This window comes from Bombina bombina, chromosome 2, assembly GCF_027579735.1.
Source record: "Bombina bombina isolate aBomBom1 chromosome 2, aBomBom1.pri, whole genome shotgun sequence".
Lineage (NCBI taxonomy): Eukaryota > Metazoa > Chordata > Amphibia > Anura > Bombinatoridae > Bombina > Bombina bombina.
Window position 1 is genome coordinate 280,781,200 of NC_069500.1, and position 17,755 is coordinate 280,798,954.

The following is a 17,755-nucleotide window of genomic DNA, read 5'->3' on the forward strand; positions in this document are numbered from 1 at the left end:
TATATGTTGGCACGTGTATAAACGATAATGATCCTTCCATTTGTTTCACCACAGTCATACTTGAAGACATTTTCATTCTCAAATGCTGACCAAGATGATCTATGGAATTCTTTGCAAATGGTACTTTTCCCATGTTTTTGTTCATTCTTCCAGCATGCAAAAATGGTTTCTGACAACCCAGTTATACCTACTAACCTCTGTTTACACTAAATGATTTGACAGGGTGTTATTTCATTTACCATTTTTCTCTTTACAGACTCTGTCCTTAAAGTGACACTGCTGTCAATTTTTTTATTTCATCCCTATGAAAGAGCAGTGTCATCTAAACATGTTTAGTTTTTTTTTCATGAAATTAATATGAAGTAAAAACTTTTTAAATTGAAACAGCTATAGCTGTATCATTCTTACTGAGCATCAGAAGGAAGAACCTATATCCAAATAGCATTACAAAGATGTTTTCAATTGATACTGGTTAATTTGTCTAACACAAAATAGCTGCTCATTTATATGGATTAAAGTCATTTTTTGAGTTCAGTGTTGCATTAATCATCATTATTATTTTCTTATTATTATATTCTGTAGCATTATGACTGAGCTACAATAATTACATAGCAGTTACACAACTCATTTTTAGACTAGACATAGGGCCTCATGATCAAAAGTTCTCCGTTTAGGTGAGATGATCTAAAATGATCCTCCAGCACTGCAAGGTCCCTAGTGAAATATTAAGAAGGCAGATTTAGCTTTTCTTCTCCAAGGGGCTGTCCCTGCATGTCTGTATGTGAAGGTGAGACAAGCCCAGAGCAATATAGAATTGCATGACAAGAGAGTTCTGCTGCATTTACACGTTGTGCTTTCTATTTTATATCACTTTACACTTCAGATTACATTTGATTACATTTAAACTTTGCACTTTCTATTTTGCAAAATTTTTTATTTTCTATACAACAGTGTATTTAGGATTGTTATTTTGCAACTTCTGATTATGCTTTCACAGTTTCTGCATAACTTGAACAAATTAGGATACTATACTTTGTATATGTAAGTGTATATTTTTACAAATTATATTGCACTTTGCAGTTCTTCTATTTAAAATAAAACTGAAAAACTGTCAGTTTCAGTTTCCCAGAGAGCTTAATTAATTTTTAGAGCTAGACAAATAAAAAGCATTTTCTAGTTTGCAGAGAAATTGTCATGCAGAATTCAAAGGCGCTGAACTCACTAAATTTTCTATGAATAAGGGCGGAACCTGAAAGTCCCAGAGAGATGAGAGATGCCTTCCATAGGAATTAATGAAGCCCTCTGAGACAAAATGTCACATAGGATAGAGAAGGTTACTGGAGAACACCTAGGACTGATATAAAAGCTCAGTTTGCATCAATTACAAATTAAACTGAAATGTTTTCACTACATTTTAACTTGCTTTTGTCTATATTTAGTATATACTATTTTTCTGTTAGTTAAAAAAGTGTATTATGAATTTTGAGCAAACTTCACCTGCATATAGCTGACAGCATAAATCTGGGAGACCAACTTGTTTAAAATGCTTACATAATTTCATAGGAATTGTGAGAGAGCGTCACACATACCCTGATAATTCTCTGTCAGCCCAGGGAACTGCCCTGTCCCTTCTATTTTCTGAAACTTTCAGTTTTAGTTTACAATAGAGCAAATCCAAAGTGCAATGTAATTTGTTAAAGATACACAGAAATATACAAAGTATGATCCTAATTTGTTAAAGTAACACAGAAACTTTCAAAACACAATCTGAATTTGTAAAATAACTGCTGGATCTAAATCTAAATGTATTAAAATATTACATAAAAAGTGCAAATCTTAAATTTAATAATATTCAAATGACCCAATCTAAAATGTTAAGTAATATAAAATACAAAGCACAAAGTGTAAGTGTAAAAAACCTCTCATATCATGCCTTGCTATTTTGCACTTGATTTGTCTCTCCTTCTTATAGAGAAATGATAGAGTTCCCACAGTGCTGAAGATTTCTCTCCAAGCTGGAGTATTCTCTGATCATCAGCAAAAAAAAGCTGAACTTCGAATATCACAACCACGTTAATGTATTCCCCCATAGATTTCAAAGAAGTATGAAAAGTAGAAAAAAAAAAATAGCACCCAACAAGTCGTGCAAACCTGATTGCATTTTCTCAAGTGTGCTGACCCCCACATGAAATAGAAATATTTCACATTACAATGTTCTTCACATAGAAGAATGTGTTCTATTTATTCATAAATACCTATTTCTCTATATATCTGATGGTTTTTAGGTAAAATAAGTATATATATATATATATATATATATATATATATATATATATATATATATATAAATAGGTATAGATATATATAGGAATGACTATTGATAAAAACATAGAACATATTCCCCTATGTGAAGAACATTGGAATGTGAAATATTTTCATTAAAAACATAGTTAAAACCCTTATTAAATATGAATATTGCATAAATATGATTGTTCATGTTTTTAGCTACTTGACTGCAAAAGGGCTCCAATGCACTTATATACAGTATACAACAGAAGTGAGTATACCCCAGTACAATATCACTTAAATGTCAAATGATTCAAAATTGTATAACCTAACAGTAACTGCATTACGTCTAAGTCTTACAGTAGGTATTTGCTCTTATGTAAAATTTTACAGTTTAAATTTACTATATTAAAAATACCGGCCCCAATGCAGGAAATCAATGCAACAAAAGTCAGTGCACCTTTCATTAGTGAGATTCAAATATTTTGTTTGTTTCAATACTTTGCATGTCCACCTTTATTTTTGATGACAGACTCAATCCTCCTTGGCATGGAGGAAACCAGTGTCAAACAAATTTCTGGAGAGATGTTCTGCCCTTCTTCAGAGATATTTTTTCAGATGCTCTTTGCTGGAGGGGTTGTGTTGCTCTACCTTTCTTCGGGGGAGACTGGGAGTCATCTTGTCAGACAGTATTTTGGTATATTGCTGGCATTCATGGTGCCATCTATAAATGTCATCTCCCCAACACCTTTTGCAATCATGCAGCCCCATATCGTCACACTCCCACCTCCATGATTCACTGTTGGGACTATGGATTCACTGTAATAATCCTGACCAGATTCACACTAAACATGCTGCACCCCATCTGAACTTAAAAATTGCATCTTGGTCTTGGCCATCTTACCAAATAATGTGCTCCCAGTATTCATCAGACTTTCATGTTTTTTAGCAAAGTTTAATGTCCTTAGCACTGTCTGAGCTGTCACAGAAACTCCAATTTCTATCGATAATCCCTGAGCCAAATCTGAAGCACTTGCCTTGATGCAAATCTGAAGCACTTGCCTGTTGCCTGTTGCCTGTTTTTCAGAGCTAGATTGTTCAAGTAGCGCACTGTCCATGGCGTCATTTTAGGAGAACTGATATTTTGCACTGTGTATCGTTCTATACCTCCTGATTACTGCTACAACTGCGTTTTGACTGATTTGTAGTTGGTCACCAACCTTCCTATATCCTTTTCCATCTTTGTGTCTAACAATCAGATTTTTCAATTCCTCTGGCAATTCTTTTCCACATGGAGACATGATGCAAACTTGCAGATAGACACAGCCCATTGGTCAAAAAATTACACTGTTCTGGTAACTTTGCTCATGCAATTAGGATAATTGGAAATCATAGGTGTACTCAATTTTGTTTTAGTGCTCTAACTTGTGTGTTAGTGACCACAGGTGTATTTACTTTTGTTGCATTAAGTTTTTTCCTTGGGGTCTGTATTTTCAATATAATCTTTCTAAAGTATTTGTTTTTGATTGTTTATAATATGAAATACTCTACTAAAACAATTATTGAGAGGGGATACAATTTTGAATAATTTGATATTTAAGTGATATTGTACTCACTTCTATTGTATACTGTATATGTCTATAGATGTGTACATATGTGTTTATGTGTGTATATATGTCTGTAAATACATATATACACATATAAATACATAAATACATTTGTACACACATATTAACATATATATATCAATATATATATATATATATATATATATATACCGGTATATATATATTTAAACATGCATATGTACGTATCGCTATGTTAAAGCCCCTTACAGCCTTTTCTTTCTAACACATGAGTCCTTATATATTTGAGCCCTTATACCTTTTAATTGCAACCTTTTTTTAAAATCCTTTTTATTAGACAGAGATCTTCTATAGTTTAATTTTTTAAAACAGTATTCAGACAAAAATACTAGTATTACCTGGATAGAAAAATCTACCTGGAAAAGTTAACACTGTAATTACAAGTGTGACTGTGAAAGGTGACAAAGTACCCAAATGGAATATTACATATAAAATATTATTTAATTAAATGTGACACTGAAATATATTATACTAAAACATTAAAAAGTAAATTATGACAATTAACAATCAATCTTACTCCCATATTGACCCAAATTACAAGTGGAGTGCACTTGTGGGTGCAATATTAATATTGTTGGATTGCACTAAAATGAATGCGCAAATTGATATTATAAGCATGTGGTAAAACTGAATTACCAAAGAAGATTAAGCGCATCCGACATCCCTTTAGCACGCCCTATGCTTTGAATGGATATTGGGACTGTGCTAAATATAGTTGATATTACAAGTTGAAAGTTATGGGTTGTTCTCGAGCACAAGCCAAAAGAGCACAAGATGAATTAGCACGACCTGATACCCGAAGTAAAGTGTTAGGGTTAAAATAAAAGATTTTTTACAAAACACATGTAAAACATATTAATATAAATAAAATTAATCTTTAACAATAAAAAAAAGATTTAAAAAGGGTTAAAAAGCAATATGGTATATGACAAGGTGTTTTACTGGAAAGGGTTTAGAAGTGTATGTATATGTCTATATATTTGTATGTGTGCACTTATACACGTGTATATATAAACTTTTAAACCCCTCGCAGTGAAATACCTTAAAGGGACATTAAACACTTTGAGATGGTAATATAAAATGATAAAGTGTATATAATAAAACAGCTCTGCAATATACTATCATTATTTATTTTGTCCTCTTTGCCTGTAATTCCATTCTGAAATTGTGAGCTTTTCAGTTCCTGTTAGAAATGGAAGTGCAGAACACTGTTTAATCCAGCACAACCATTGGCTGCACACTCTAATGACCTATGTATAACTGTCCCTAATTGGCCACAGCAGAGAAGGTAACACAAGTTACAACATGGTAGCTCCCAGTGTTTTATAGACACTAAGGCCTAGATTTGGAGTTTGGCGGTAAAAGGGCTGTTAACGCTCCGCAGGCTTTTTTCTGGCCGCACCATAAATTTAACTCTGGTATCGAGAGTTTAATCAAATGCTGCGTTAGGCTCCAAAAAAGGAGCGTAGAGCATTTTTACCGCAAATGCAACTCTCGATACCAGAGTTGCTTACGGACGCGGCCGGCCTCAAAAACGTGCTCGTGCACGATTCTCCCATAGGAAACAATGGGGCTGTTTGAGCTGAAAAAAAACCTAACACCTGCAAAAAAGCAGCGTTCAGCTCCTAACGCAGCCCCATTGTTTCCTATGGGGAAACACTTCCTACGTCTGCACCTAACACTCTAACATGTACCCCGAGTCTAAACACCCCTAACCTTACACTTATTAACCCCTAATCTGCCGCCCCCGCTATCGCTGACCCCTGCATATTTTTTTTAACCCCTAATCTGCCGCTCCGTAAACCGCCGCAACCTACGATATCCCTATGTACCCCTAATCTGCTGCCCTAACATCGCCGACCCCTATATTATATTTATTAACCCCTAATCTGCCCCCCTCAACGTCGCCGACACCTGCCTACACTTATTAACCCCTAATCTGCCGAGCGGACCTGAGCGCTACTATAATAAAGTTATTAACCCCTAATCCGCCTCACTAACCCTATCATAAATAGTATTAACCCCTAATCTGCCCTCCCTAACATCGCCGACACCTACCTTCAATTATTAACCCCTAATCTGCCGAGCGGACCTCACCGCTACTATAATAAATGTATTAACCCCTAAAGCTAAGTCTAACCCTAACACTAACACCCCCCCTAAATTAAATATAATTTTAATCTAACGAAATAAATTAACTCTTATTAAATAACTTATTCCTATTTAAAGCTAAATACTTACCTGTAAAATAAATCCTAATATAGCTACAATATAAATTATAATTATATTATAGCTATTTTAGGATTAATATTTATTTTACAGGCAACTTTGTAATTATTTTAACCAGGTACAATAGCTATTAAATAGTTAAGAACTATTTAATAGTTACCTAGTTAAAATAATAACAAATTTACCTGTAAAATAAATCCTAACCTAAGATATAATTAAACCTAACACTACCCTATCAATAAATTAATTAAATAAACTACCTACAATTACCTACAATTAACCTAACACTGCACTATCAATAAATTAATTAAACACAATTGCTACAAATAAATACAATTAAATAAACTAGCTAAAGTACAAAAAATAAAAAAGAACTAAGTTACAAAAAATAATAAAATATTTACAAACATAAGAAAAATATTACAACAATTTTAAACTAATTACACCTACTCTAAGCCCCCTAATAAAATAACAAAGCCCCCCAAAATAAAAAATTCCCTACCCTATTCTAAATTAAAAAAGTTACAAGCTCTTTTACCTTACCAGCCCTGAACAGGGCCCTTTGCGGGGCATGCCCCAAGGATTTCAGCTCTTTTGCCTGTAAAAAAAAACATACCATACCCCCCCCCAACATTACAACCCACCACCCACATACCCCTAATCTAACCCAAACCCCCCTTAAATAAACCTAACACTAAGCCCCTGAAGATCTTCCTACCTTGTCTTCACCATACCAGGTTCACCGATCCGTCCTGGCTCCAACATCTTCATCCAACCCAAGCGGGGGTTGGCGATCCATCATCCGGTGCTGAAGAGGTCCAGAAGAGGCTCCAAAGTCTTCCTCCTATCCGGCAAGAAGAGGACATCCGGACCGGCAAACATCTTCTCCAAGCGGCATCTTCAATCTTCTTCCATCCGGTGCGGAGCGGGTCCATCTTGAAGCAGGCGACGCGGATCCATCCTCTTCTTCCGTTGTCTCCCGACGAATGACGGTTCCTTTAAGGGACGTCATCCAAGATGGCGTCCCTCGAATTCCGATTGGCTGATAGGATTCTATCAGCCAATCGGAATTAAGGTAGGAATTTTCTGATTGGCTGATGGAATCAGCCAATCAGAATCAAGTTCAATCCGATTGGCTGATCCAATGAGCCAATCAGATTGAGCTCGCATTCTATTGGCTGATCGGAACAGCCAATAGAATGCGAGCTCAATCTGATTGGCTGATTGGATCAGCCAATCGGATTGAACTTGATTCTGATTGGCTGATTCCATCAGCCAATCAGAAAATTCCTACCGTAATTCCGATTGGCTGATAGAATCCTATCAGCCAATCGGAATTCGAGGGACGCCATCTTGGATGACGTCCCTTAAAGGAACCGTCATTCGTCGGGAGACAACGGAAGAAGAGGATGGATCCGCGTCGCCTGCTTCAAGATGGACCCGCTCCGCACCGGATGGAAGAAGATTGAAGATGCCGCTTGGAGAAGATGTTTGCCGGTCCGGATGTCCTCTTCTTGCCGGATAGGAGGAAGACTTTGGAGCCTCTTCTGGACCTCTTCAGCACCAGATGATGGATCGCCAACCCCCGCTTGGGTTGGATGAAGATGTTGGAGCCAGGACGGATCGGTGAACCTGGTATGGTGAAGACAAGGTAGGAAGATCTTCAGGGGCTTAGTGTTAGGTTTATTTAAGGGGGGTTTGGGTTAGATTAGGGGTATGTGGGTGGTGGGTTGTAATGTTGGGGGGGGGTATGGTATGGTTTTTTTTACAGGCAAAAGAGCTGAAATCCTTGGGGCATGCCCCGCAAAGGGCCCTGTTCAGGGCTGGTAAGGTAAAAGAGCTTGTAACTTTTTTAATTTAGAATAGGGTAGGGAATTTTTTATTTTGGGGGGCTTTGTTATTTTATTAGGGGGCTTAGAGTAGGTGTAATTAGTTTAAAATTGTTGTAATATTTTTCTTATGTTTGTAAATATTTTATTATTTTTTGTAACTTAGTTCTTTTTTATTTTTTGTACTTTAGCTAGTTTATTTAATTGTATTTATTTGTAGCAATTGTGTTTAATTAATTTATTGATAGTGCAGTGTTAGGTTAATTGTAGGTAATTGTAGGTAGTTTATTTAATTAATTTATTGATAGGGTAGTGTTAGGTTTAATTATATCTTAGGTTAGGATTTATTTTACAGGTAAATTTGTTATTATTTTAACTAGGTAACTATTAAATAGTTCTTAACTATTTAATAGCTATTGTACCTGGTTAAAATAAATACAAAGTTACCTGTAAAATAAATATTAATCCTAAAATAGCTATAATATAAATATAATTTATATTGTAGCTATATTAGGATTTATTTTACAGGTAAGTATTTAGCTTTAAATAGGAATCATTTATTTAATAAGAGTTAATTAATTTCGTTAGATTTAAATTATATTTAACTTAGGGGGGTGTTAGTGTTAGGGTTAGACTTAGCTTTAGGGGTTAATACATTTATTAGAATAGCGGTGAGCTCCGGTCGGCAGATTAGGGGTTAATATTTGAAGTTAGGTGTCGGCGATGTTAGGGAGGGCAGATTAGGTGGTTAATACTATTTAATATAGGGTTAGTGAGGCGGGTTAGGGGTTAATAACTTTATTATAGTAGCGCTCAGGTCCGCTCGGCAGATTAGGGGTTAATAAGTGTAGGCAGGTGTCGGCGACGTTGAGGGGGGCCGATTAGGGGTTAATAAATATAATATAGGGCTCGGCGATGTTAGGGCAGCAGATTAGGGGTACATAGGGATAACGTAAGTGGCGGCGCTTTGCGGTCGGAAGATTAGGGGTTAATTATTTTAAGTAGCTGGCAGCGACGTTGTGGGGGGCAGGTTAGGGGTTAATAAATGTAATACAGGGGTCGGCGGGGTTAGGGGCAGCAGATTAGGGGTACATAAGTATAACGTAGGTGGCGGTCGGCAGATTAGGGGTTAAAAATTTAAATCGAGTGGCGGCGATGTGGGGGGAGCTCGGTTTAGGGGTACATAGGTAGTTTATGGGTGTTAGTGTACTTTAGGGCACAGTAGTTAAGAGCTTTATAAACCGGCGTTAGCCAGAAAGCTCTTAACTCCTGCTATTTTCAGGCGGCTGGAATTTTGTCGTTAGAGCTCTAACGCTCACTTCAGAAACGACTCTAAATACCAGCGTTAGAAAGATCCCATTGAAAAGATAGGATACGCAAATGGCGTAGGGGGATCTGCGGTATGGAAAAGTCGCGGCTGAAAAGTGAGCGTTAGACCCTTTAATCACTGACTCCAAATACCAGCGGGCGGCCAAAACCAGCGTTAGGAGCCTCTAACGCTGGTTTTGACGGCTACCGCCGAACTCCAAATCTAGGCCTAAAACTTTACACTTATGTTGCCACTTTTTAAACAACTAATAAAACTTTAAAAAATACATCTACATGTTAGTCATGGACTAATCTTTTCTTTGAATGCATCATTCTATCTAGCATGTATTTAGTGTTTATTGTCCCTTTAAAATATAAAATATAATTTTTAAGCTAATTTTTTTTAATAGAAATACTTGAAATTCCTATGTTCTTCACTTAAAAGAAATTATTATTATTTTTAAACATATATTTTTAAACAAACGGCAGTGATATTGTTAATAGATTCATCATTGTTAACCCACTCCCTCTCCATCAGATATCAGTATATGAGTAAATAAATAGAGAAGAATGTATAACAAGTCACTTGTTGTGTCCCTAAAGTTAGCAATGGTTCCTCTGTAAAGATCCATATGAATTGTCCTTGGCGTAGATAGTATGGACGATCTGCCTGGATGACAAAAGGAATATGTGTAGTATATGGATTTAACACAGTTCACCTGACAGCTTTGCTATTGGGCATAGACTTAAAGGTGAGCAGGTGTGATGGCCATCAGTGGAAGTACCAGGTATATTAGAGGTCTGTTTGCATACAGCATTTGGTATGCTCTCTGTAGCCACAGTGTAAAATCTGGTAGGTCTTACCACATAGTCATGTAGCAGAGTTTTTAAGTGTGATAGATGTCAGCCCCAGTCTTGTATTGAGCCATTGGCAGTGGGAGCTAATGTGAAAGATGCAAATTCTTCAATCTTCTTGCGGTTCTGCAAAACATCAACATTAGAACAAGACTCTTGTTGAAATGGACGATCCCCAGGTCCGGTGGCTGTAGGTATGAAATGCACCTTCAGATTAGCTGTGTGTACTATGTCTGTCTTAGTATCAGCTTCTTTCATATCTCTGATGACCATGCTCATGCTGCTACTAATGTTTACAATATTTTCTCCTGAGCATAGGACAGGTAAGTGATCCTCCAAAGAGTGCAGAATCTTCACCCGTAGGGGTAACATCTTCATATCTCTTTCATTAATCATGTTTATGACAGATCATATTATGTTCTATACCCAAGTTTGAAAGTGATTATGTAAAGTGGTGTTGGATTGCTTTGTAGTAACGGGAGAGGGATCCTGGCCCAGTAGGTAGCTGCCGCTTTAGACCTCGGGAATCCATTCAGTCATAAATATAGCAAGAGTTGATAGCTATGGGATTCACAAAATATTGTGTTCCTGTTAAATATATTTTCCTTTATGGATGTTGTAGTAAAGATGTAATAATCTTTGGATTATTCAAATTTCTTCAGGAGCTCCTAAAAGTGCGATTTGATAGAGTCGCTGCGTGGACATCCCCCCTCCTGTACCATGAAAGTTTAAATTAATTTCAACATTCTATTAAGATGATAAATCTTATTTTCCTTGTATTTACATATAGGATATATACAGTTAAAATCTGAAGCCATCCATTGTAGCTAAATAAATTATGGTAGAAGTTTGGAAAGAAAATACTGTGATTAACCAATAGAATATATCATAAAAGAACATGGTCAAATTAAACGTTCTTGTTTTAGATCTTTTGTTAAAACCTAGCTACCTTCCATGATTTAGCTCAGGAGTGTGTCTTGAGCACTATATGTCACCACTGTTTGCAACCATGTGTAACATTGTTACAAACATTGTTGCAACCAAATCTGCCATATAGTGCTCAAGACATATGAGCCCTCTGTCTGAATCATAAAAGTTTAATTGGCACTTCCTTTTAATAATATAATGAAAACTTGATGATTTAAATATTAAGGGCCAGATTACAAGTGGAGCAGTATTTTGCGTTTCCGCTATAGAGATAACTCCGCTAGAATTAAGATTGTTGCGCTATTCGTATTGTGCTGATGTTACAAGTTGAAAGTAAACTGCTTTTGCTCTAGCGGTAGCCCGACTAGTGCAAAAATCAGAAGTTATAATATTGCATGCACGTTCACAGATTCCCTCATAGGAGTCAATGGAAAACAAAAAAGTGTGAAAAACCTTACATCCCACTCTTGCGCAAACACCATCACATATTCTCATTAGCGCTAACCCAACATGAAAATATCAAAATGTTATATTCCAATCTTCTTTACATAACGGAATGTGTTCTATTTATTCATAATTAAATATGTCTACATATATCTGATGTTTTTTAAAACAAATATATATTTATACCTCTATATATACATTATTATATATAGGTGTAGATATATACAGATATTTATAGGAATATCTATTTAAAAATACATAGAACATATTCCCCTATGTACAGAACATTGACAAGTGAAATATTTACAGTAAATACATAGTTAAAACCTTTTTTAAATATGAATATTGCCTAAATATGTTTTTACATGTTTTTATCTACTTTACGGCAAAAGGCTCTAATGCACTTTTATATATATATATATATATATATATATATATATATATATATATATATATATATATATATATATATATATATATGTGTGTGTGTGTGTGTGTGTGTGTGTGTGTATTTATGTATTTATTTGTGTATATATGTCTGTGAATACATATATACACATATAAATAAATAAATAAATAAATACATATGTATATATATATATTGTATACATATACATACATACATACATACATATATATACTGTATATATACATACATCTTTAGACATGTGTATGTATGTATCTAAATATTAACATACTTTAATGGCTTTTTTTTCCTAACACCTGAGATCTCATATCTTTGAGCCCTTATAACTTTTTTTGTGCAAATTTTTTGTAAAATAATGTTCATTAGACAGTGTTATTATAATTGTAACTGTTCTTTTTAATGTATTTTTGAAGCGTTTTGTGCAACTTTTTTTTATTTTCGGCAAACAGTTAACCACAGCTCTGAAATTGCGGTATTGATTCTAGCATAAATAACGATTGCGGTAGTGCAATCACAATTTCGCTCAACTTGTAATACCATCGCAAATTAAAGGCCGCGCAAACGATCACGAAAAGCCTTGTGCAATTGTTTGCGCTCCACTTGTAATCTAGCCCTAAGCTAGAAGTACTAAAGACATTACAGATATAGTTGAGGTACCTGCGTCATTATTAAAAATTGTGTATGTGTTGCTGTATATTATGTAAATATTAAACATTTTCGATCATATGAAATGTTTTGCACTTTCTCTTTAAATCCAGTAACAGACAGCTTATTCTAAGGTTATAGATGACCAGGATGAAGTGGTGCTACCAGCATCATTGAAGCAGATAATGGACTCCTGGACGTGGAAAAAAGGGCTACCATTTATAACATTAAATACGACAACTGGTGTGATGACCCAAAGCAACCTTGTGCCGGATACCGCAGATAAGTATGTTTCTGTTTTATTATTTGCTGTGTACAAATATTTACACACAACAAAAGTCTGAGAAAACCTTAAAGGGACACTGAACCCAATTTTTTTCTTTTGTGATTCAGACAGAGCATGCAATTTTAAGCAACTTTCTAATTTACTCCTATTATCATTTTTTTTCGTTCCCTTGCTATCTTTAAAAATATCTTGAAAAAGAAGGCATCTAAGCTTTTTTTGGTTCATACCACTGGACAGCACTTTTTTTATTGGTGGATAAGATTATCCACCAATCAGCAAGGACAACCCAGGTTGTTCACCAAAAATGGACCGGCATCTAAACTTACATTCTTGCATTTCAAATAAAGATACCAAGAGAATAAAGGAAATTTGATAACAGAAGTAAATTAGAAAGTTGCTTAAAATTTCATGCTCTATCTGAATCACGAAAGAAAAAAATTGGGTTCAGTGTCCCTTTAATACTGAGCATTTTCATTTCAATCTAAATACAAAATCAGGCTAAAAGAAATGTGCTTTGTTATATAATGAGTACATTTATCAAATGCTGAACGGACAAGTGTGGACATCTCTGAACCTGTCCACTGAGCACGCAGCTTGAGCAACTCCTGCTGCTTGTGCAACTCCATCCCCTGCTCACAGTGGCCAATCTAAAACGAGCAGTCTGTCAATCACCCTGTTCAGACAAGTCTGGGGGGATTGAAAACTGCCAGCTAAGAGTTGGTGTCTAGGTTATGTTAGGTCTGATGAATGCCGCTTCTTAACTATCGGCTGCAGGCTCACATTAGCAGTTTCTTAAATGGAGGCCAATGTATCAATGTTAGGTAATTAATATCCCTTTCTCTCCTTGATCTCTCTTAACCAACTTTTTTCATTAACATATTAAAGGTATATGGAAGACAAAATTAAACTTTCTTGATTCAGAGTGTACAATTAAAAAAAAAAACAATTTGCCTCTTGGTATCTTTTGTATAGAATGGGATTGCTAAATACCATTTATAGATGTTACAATGTCGATTTTAATTTTCTCGTGTTTCCTACAGATCTTGTTTAGCTGTGTGAGATATTGCATACATATCTATTAAATACATAAATGTACATTTATATCCTTCTCACTACCAATGGACCATATAGTAGTGATCTGTATATGTTTTATGAATCCAGACCATATATTCATATATTCATCTTAAATAATGTGTGTGGAAATTTCAAGATATTAGAATTATCCCAAATTATTTTGGAAACATTTTGAAAAGTCCAAATCTATGCTTTATCAAGTGCCTTTAGCTGTTGAATTTGATGTTTCCATTTTATTGCTAATATTTAATTACTTTTGGTCGGGTGGATTGTGATCACTGTAGTCTATGTTGTCCATGCGTCACATTGGTGAATTTTCTTATATCTGATCTGATATTTTTCCAATATGAATGTTAATGTTTGGATAGTGATCTCTCCTATATCGAAAAAAAAAACATAATTTATGCTTACCTGATAAATTCCTTTCCCTGGCAGGGAGAGGCCACAACTTTTTTCCTTACTGTTGGGAAATACAACACCTGGCCAACAGGAGTAGGCAAAGACTCCCCAGCCAAAGGCTTAAATAATTCTTCTCCTTCCCCTGTCCCCCAGTCATTCTGCCAAGGGAACAAGGAAAAGTAGGAGAAACATCAGGGTATAAAGGTGCCAGAAGAGATAATAGAAAGAGGGAGCCACCCAACAAAAATAAATTATGGGTGGGGTCATGGACTCTCCCTGTCAGGAAGGAAAGGAATTTATCTGGTAAGCATAAATTATGTTTTCCTTCCATAAGGCAGGGAAAGTCCACAACTTTATTCTTTACTGTTGAGAAAACTATACCAAAGCTCCAGAGGACACTGAATGAATAACGGGAGGGAACAGAAAAAAGAGGCAGACCTTATTCTGAGGCGCCACAGCTTGCAAAATATTTCTCCCGAAAGCTGCTTCAGCCAAAGCAAACACATCAAACTTGAAAATTTAGAAAAGTGTGTAAGGAGGACCAGGTAGCCACCTTACCAATCTGATCCATTGAGACTTCATTCTTAAAAGCCCAGGAGGAAGCCAATGCTCTAGTGGAATGAGCCGTTATCCTCTCAGGAGGCTGTCGTCCTGCTGTCTCATAAGCTAAGGGGATGACACTCCTTAACCAGAAAGATAAGGAAGTCGTAGTAGCCTTCTGCCCCTTTCTCTTCCCCATATAGATGACAAACAAAGGGAAAGATTGTCTGAATTCCTCAGTACCCTGAAGATAGAACTTCAAGGCACGAACCACATCTAGATTGTGAAGCAAACTTTCCTTCGCTGAAGAAGGATTAGGACACAAGGAAGGAACAACAATTTCTTGATTAATGTTACGATCCAACACCACCTTAGGGAGGAATCCTAATTAAGTGCGTAAAACCACATTATCAGAATAGAAAACCAGATAAGGGGGTCACATTGCAAAGCAGAAATTGCAGAGGCCATAGCTGACAAAAAAAGAACCTTACAAAATAACAATTTAATGTCAACAGAATGCATAGGCTCAAACGGAGCCTGCTGCAAAACGCTAAGAACAAGATTGAGGCTCCAAGGCGGAGCACCAGATCTAAACACAGGTCTGATCCTAGTCAGAGTCTTAGGACTGCACATCCGAAAGCTCAGATATCTGTCCCTTCAGGAACTAGCAGATAGACCCAGTCCATCCTGGAGAAAAGATAAAATTCTGGCAACCATAACCTCTTGCCAGGAAAAACCACACTCTTCACACCAATACAAGTAAGTCCTCCACACTTTATGGTAGATACGACGAGTAACTGGCTTATGAGAGTTGATAACACTCTCAGAAAACCCTCTCTTAGCTAAGACTAAGTGTTCAATCTCCACAAAGTCAGCCTCAGAGAATCTAGATTTTGATGAATGAAGGGACCATGTATCAGCAGATCTCTGAGACAAGTTAACCTCCACTGAGGAGATGAGGACATCCCCACAAGATCCGCAAACCATGTCCGTCGTGGCCACGATGGAGCAATTAGAATCACTGATGATCATTCCTGCTTGATGGGAGCCACCATACGAGGGAGACGCGGTAATGGAGGAAAAAGATATGAGTCTGAACCTCTATGGTACTGATAGGGCGTCTATCAGTTCTGCCTGAGGATCCCTCGACCTGTACCTGGGTAGCTTGGTATTGAGGTGGGATGTCATGAGATCTGTCTCCGGTGTCCCCCACTCGCTGCATATCTCTGCAAACACCTCGGGATGGAGAGACCATTCCCCTGGGTGAAAGGATTGCCTGCTAAGGAAGTCCACTTCCTAGTTGTCCCAACCTGGAATGTGGATCGTTGACATCTGTGAGTATCTACCCGCTCTAGTATCTGAGGTAATTCTCTCATCACCAAGAAACCTCTGGTTCCCCCCTGATGGTTGATGTAGGCAACCAAGGTTATATTGTCTGATTTGAATCTGATAAACTTGGACGAACCCAGAAGGGGCCAAGCCTTCAAGGCATTGAAGATTGCTCAGAGTTCCAATATATTGATCGGAAGGGAGGACTCCTGAGTCCACAGCCCTTGTGCCTTCTTGGCACCCCAAATGGCCCCCAGCCGGAAAGGCTTGCGTCCATAGTCACAATCTCGCAGAACGGTCTCAAGAAGCACGTGCCTTGGGACAGATTATCTGGACAGAGCCACCAAGAGAGCGAATCTCTCGACAGGATGTCCAGAACGATCTACTGAGACAGATCTTTATGGTCACCATTCCATTGTCTCAGCATGCATAGTTGTAAGGGTCTGAGATGGAATCTTGCAAAAGGAATTATGTCCATACAGGACTCCATGAGTCCAATCACTTCCATACTCTGAGCCACTCAGGGTCTCAAGGAGGCCAGGAGGGCAAGACATGCAGAAGTTAGATTTTAATGTCTCTGATCTGTAAGGAATATTCTCATGGATATGGAGTCTATTATTGTCCCCAGGAAATTCACTCTTATACTTGGAGTAAGAGAACTCTTTTCCAAGTTTATCTTCCATCCATGTGATCGAAGAAGATTGAGAAGGGATTCTGAATGTTCTTCCGCTAGACGAAAAGATGGTGCCTGTACCAAGATATCATCCAGGTAAGGTGCTCCTGCAATACATTGTGTTCTGGCAATGGCTAGAAGAGCCCCCAGAACCTTTGTTAATATCCTTGGAGCAGTAGCTAGGCCAAACGGAAGAGCTTTGAACTGGAAGTGCTGGTCCAGAAAGGCAAACCTCAGGAACTGAAAATGTTTCCTGTGTATCGGGATGTGAAGGTATGCATTCTTCAGTTCTATTTTGGTCATAAACTGTCCTTCCTGAACCAGAGGAAGGATTGACCGGCTTGTCTCCATCTTGAAAGAGGGAACACTCAGAAACTTGTTAAGGCACTTTAGGTCCAGAATTGGACGAAAAGGTAATTCCCTCTTTGGAACAATGAAAAGGTTAGAATAAAACCCCAAACTCCTTTCTGCTGTAGGTACTGGGACAATTACTCCTAGAGAGGAGAGATCCCGTACGCAGCCTAAGAAGGCAGCCCTCTCTTCTGGTCTTGTAGACAGACTGGAGAGAAGAAAACTGCCCCTGGGCGGATGAGACTTGAATCCTATCCTGTATCCGTGAGATACAACCTCCAGGACTTAAGGATCCTGTACATCCTGGAACCAAGCATCTGAAAAAAGAGACAGCCGCCCCTTCATGCCGATTTATTCTCGGTAGGCTTCTTAGTCTGTTTGGACTTATTCCAGGACTAAGTCAGCTTTCAATTACTCTTGGGCTGCTCGGACTTGAAGGAGGATTGCTGTTGTTGTGATTTGTCGGAACAAAAATTAGACAATTGCCGTCCTTTAGGCCTATTTTTC

General features: G+C 37.1%; 1 protein-coding gene across 1 annotated transcript in view; it reads left to right on the top strand.

Moving 5' to 3' along the window:
• The window catches only part of LVRN (laeverin), a 350,458-nt gene that overhangs the window by 242,368 nt on the left and 90,335 nt on the right, over positions 1–17,755 (top strand). The window contains exons 9-10 of the mRNA XM_053701576.1: positions 55–120; positions 12,731–12,882. Coding sequence (XP_053557551.1) covers positions 55–120; positions 12,731–12,882 — 218 coding nt within the window. The remainder of the gene's footprint in view (positions 1–54; positions 121–12,730; positions 12,883–17,755) is intronic.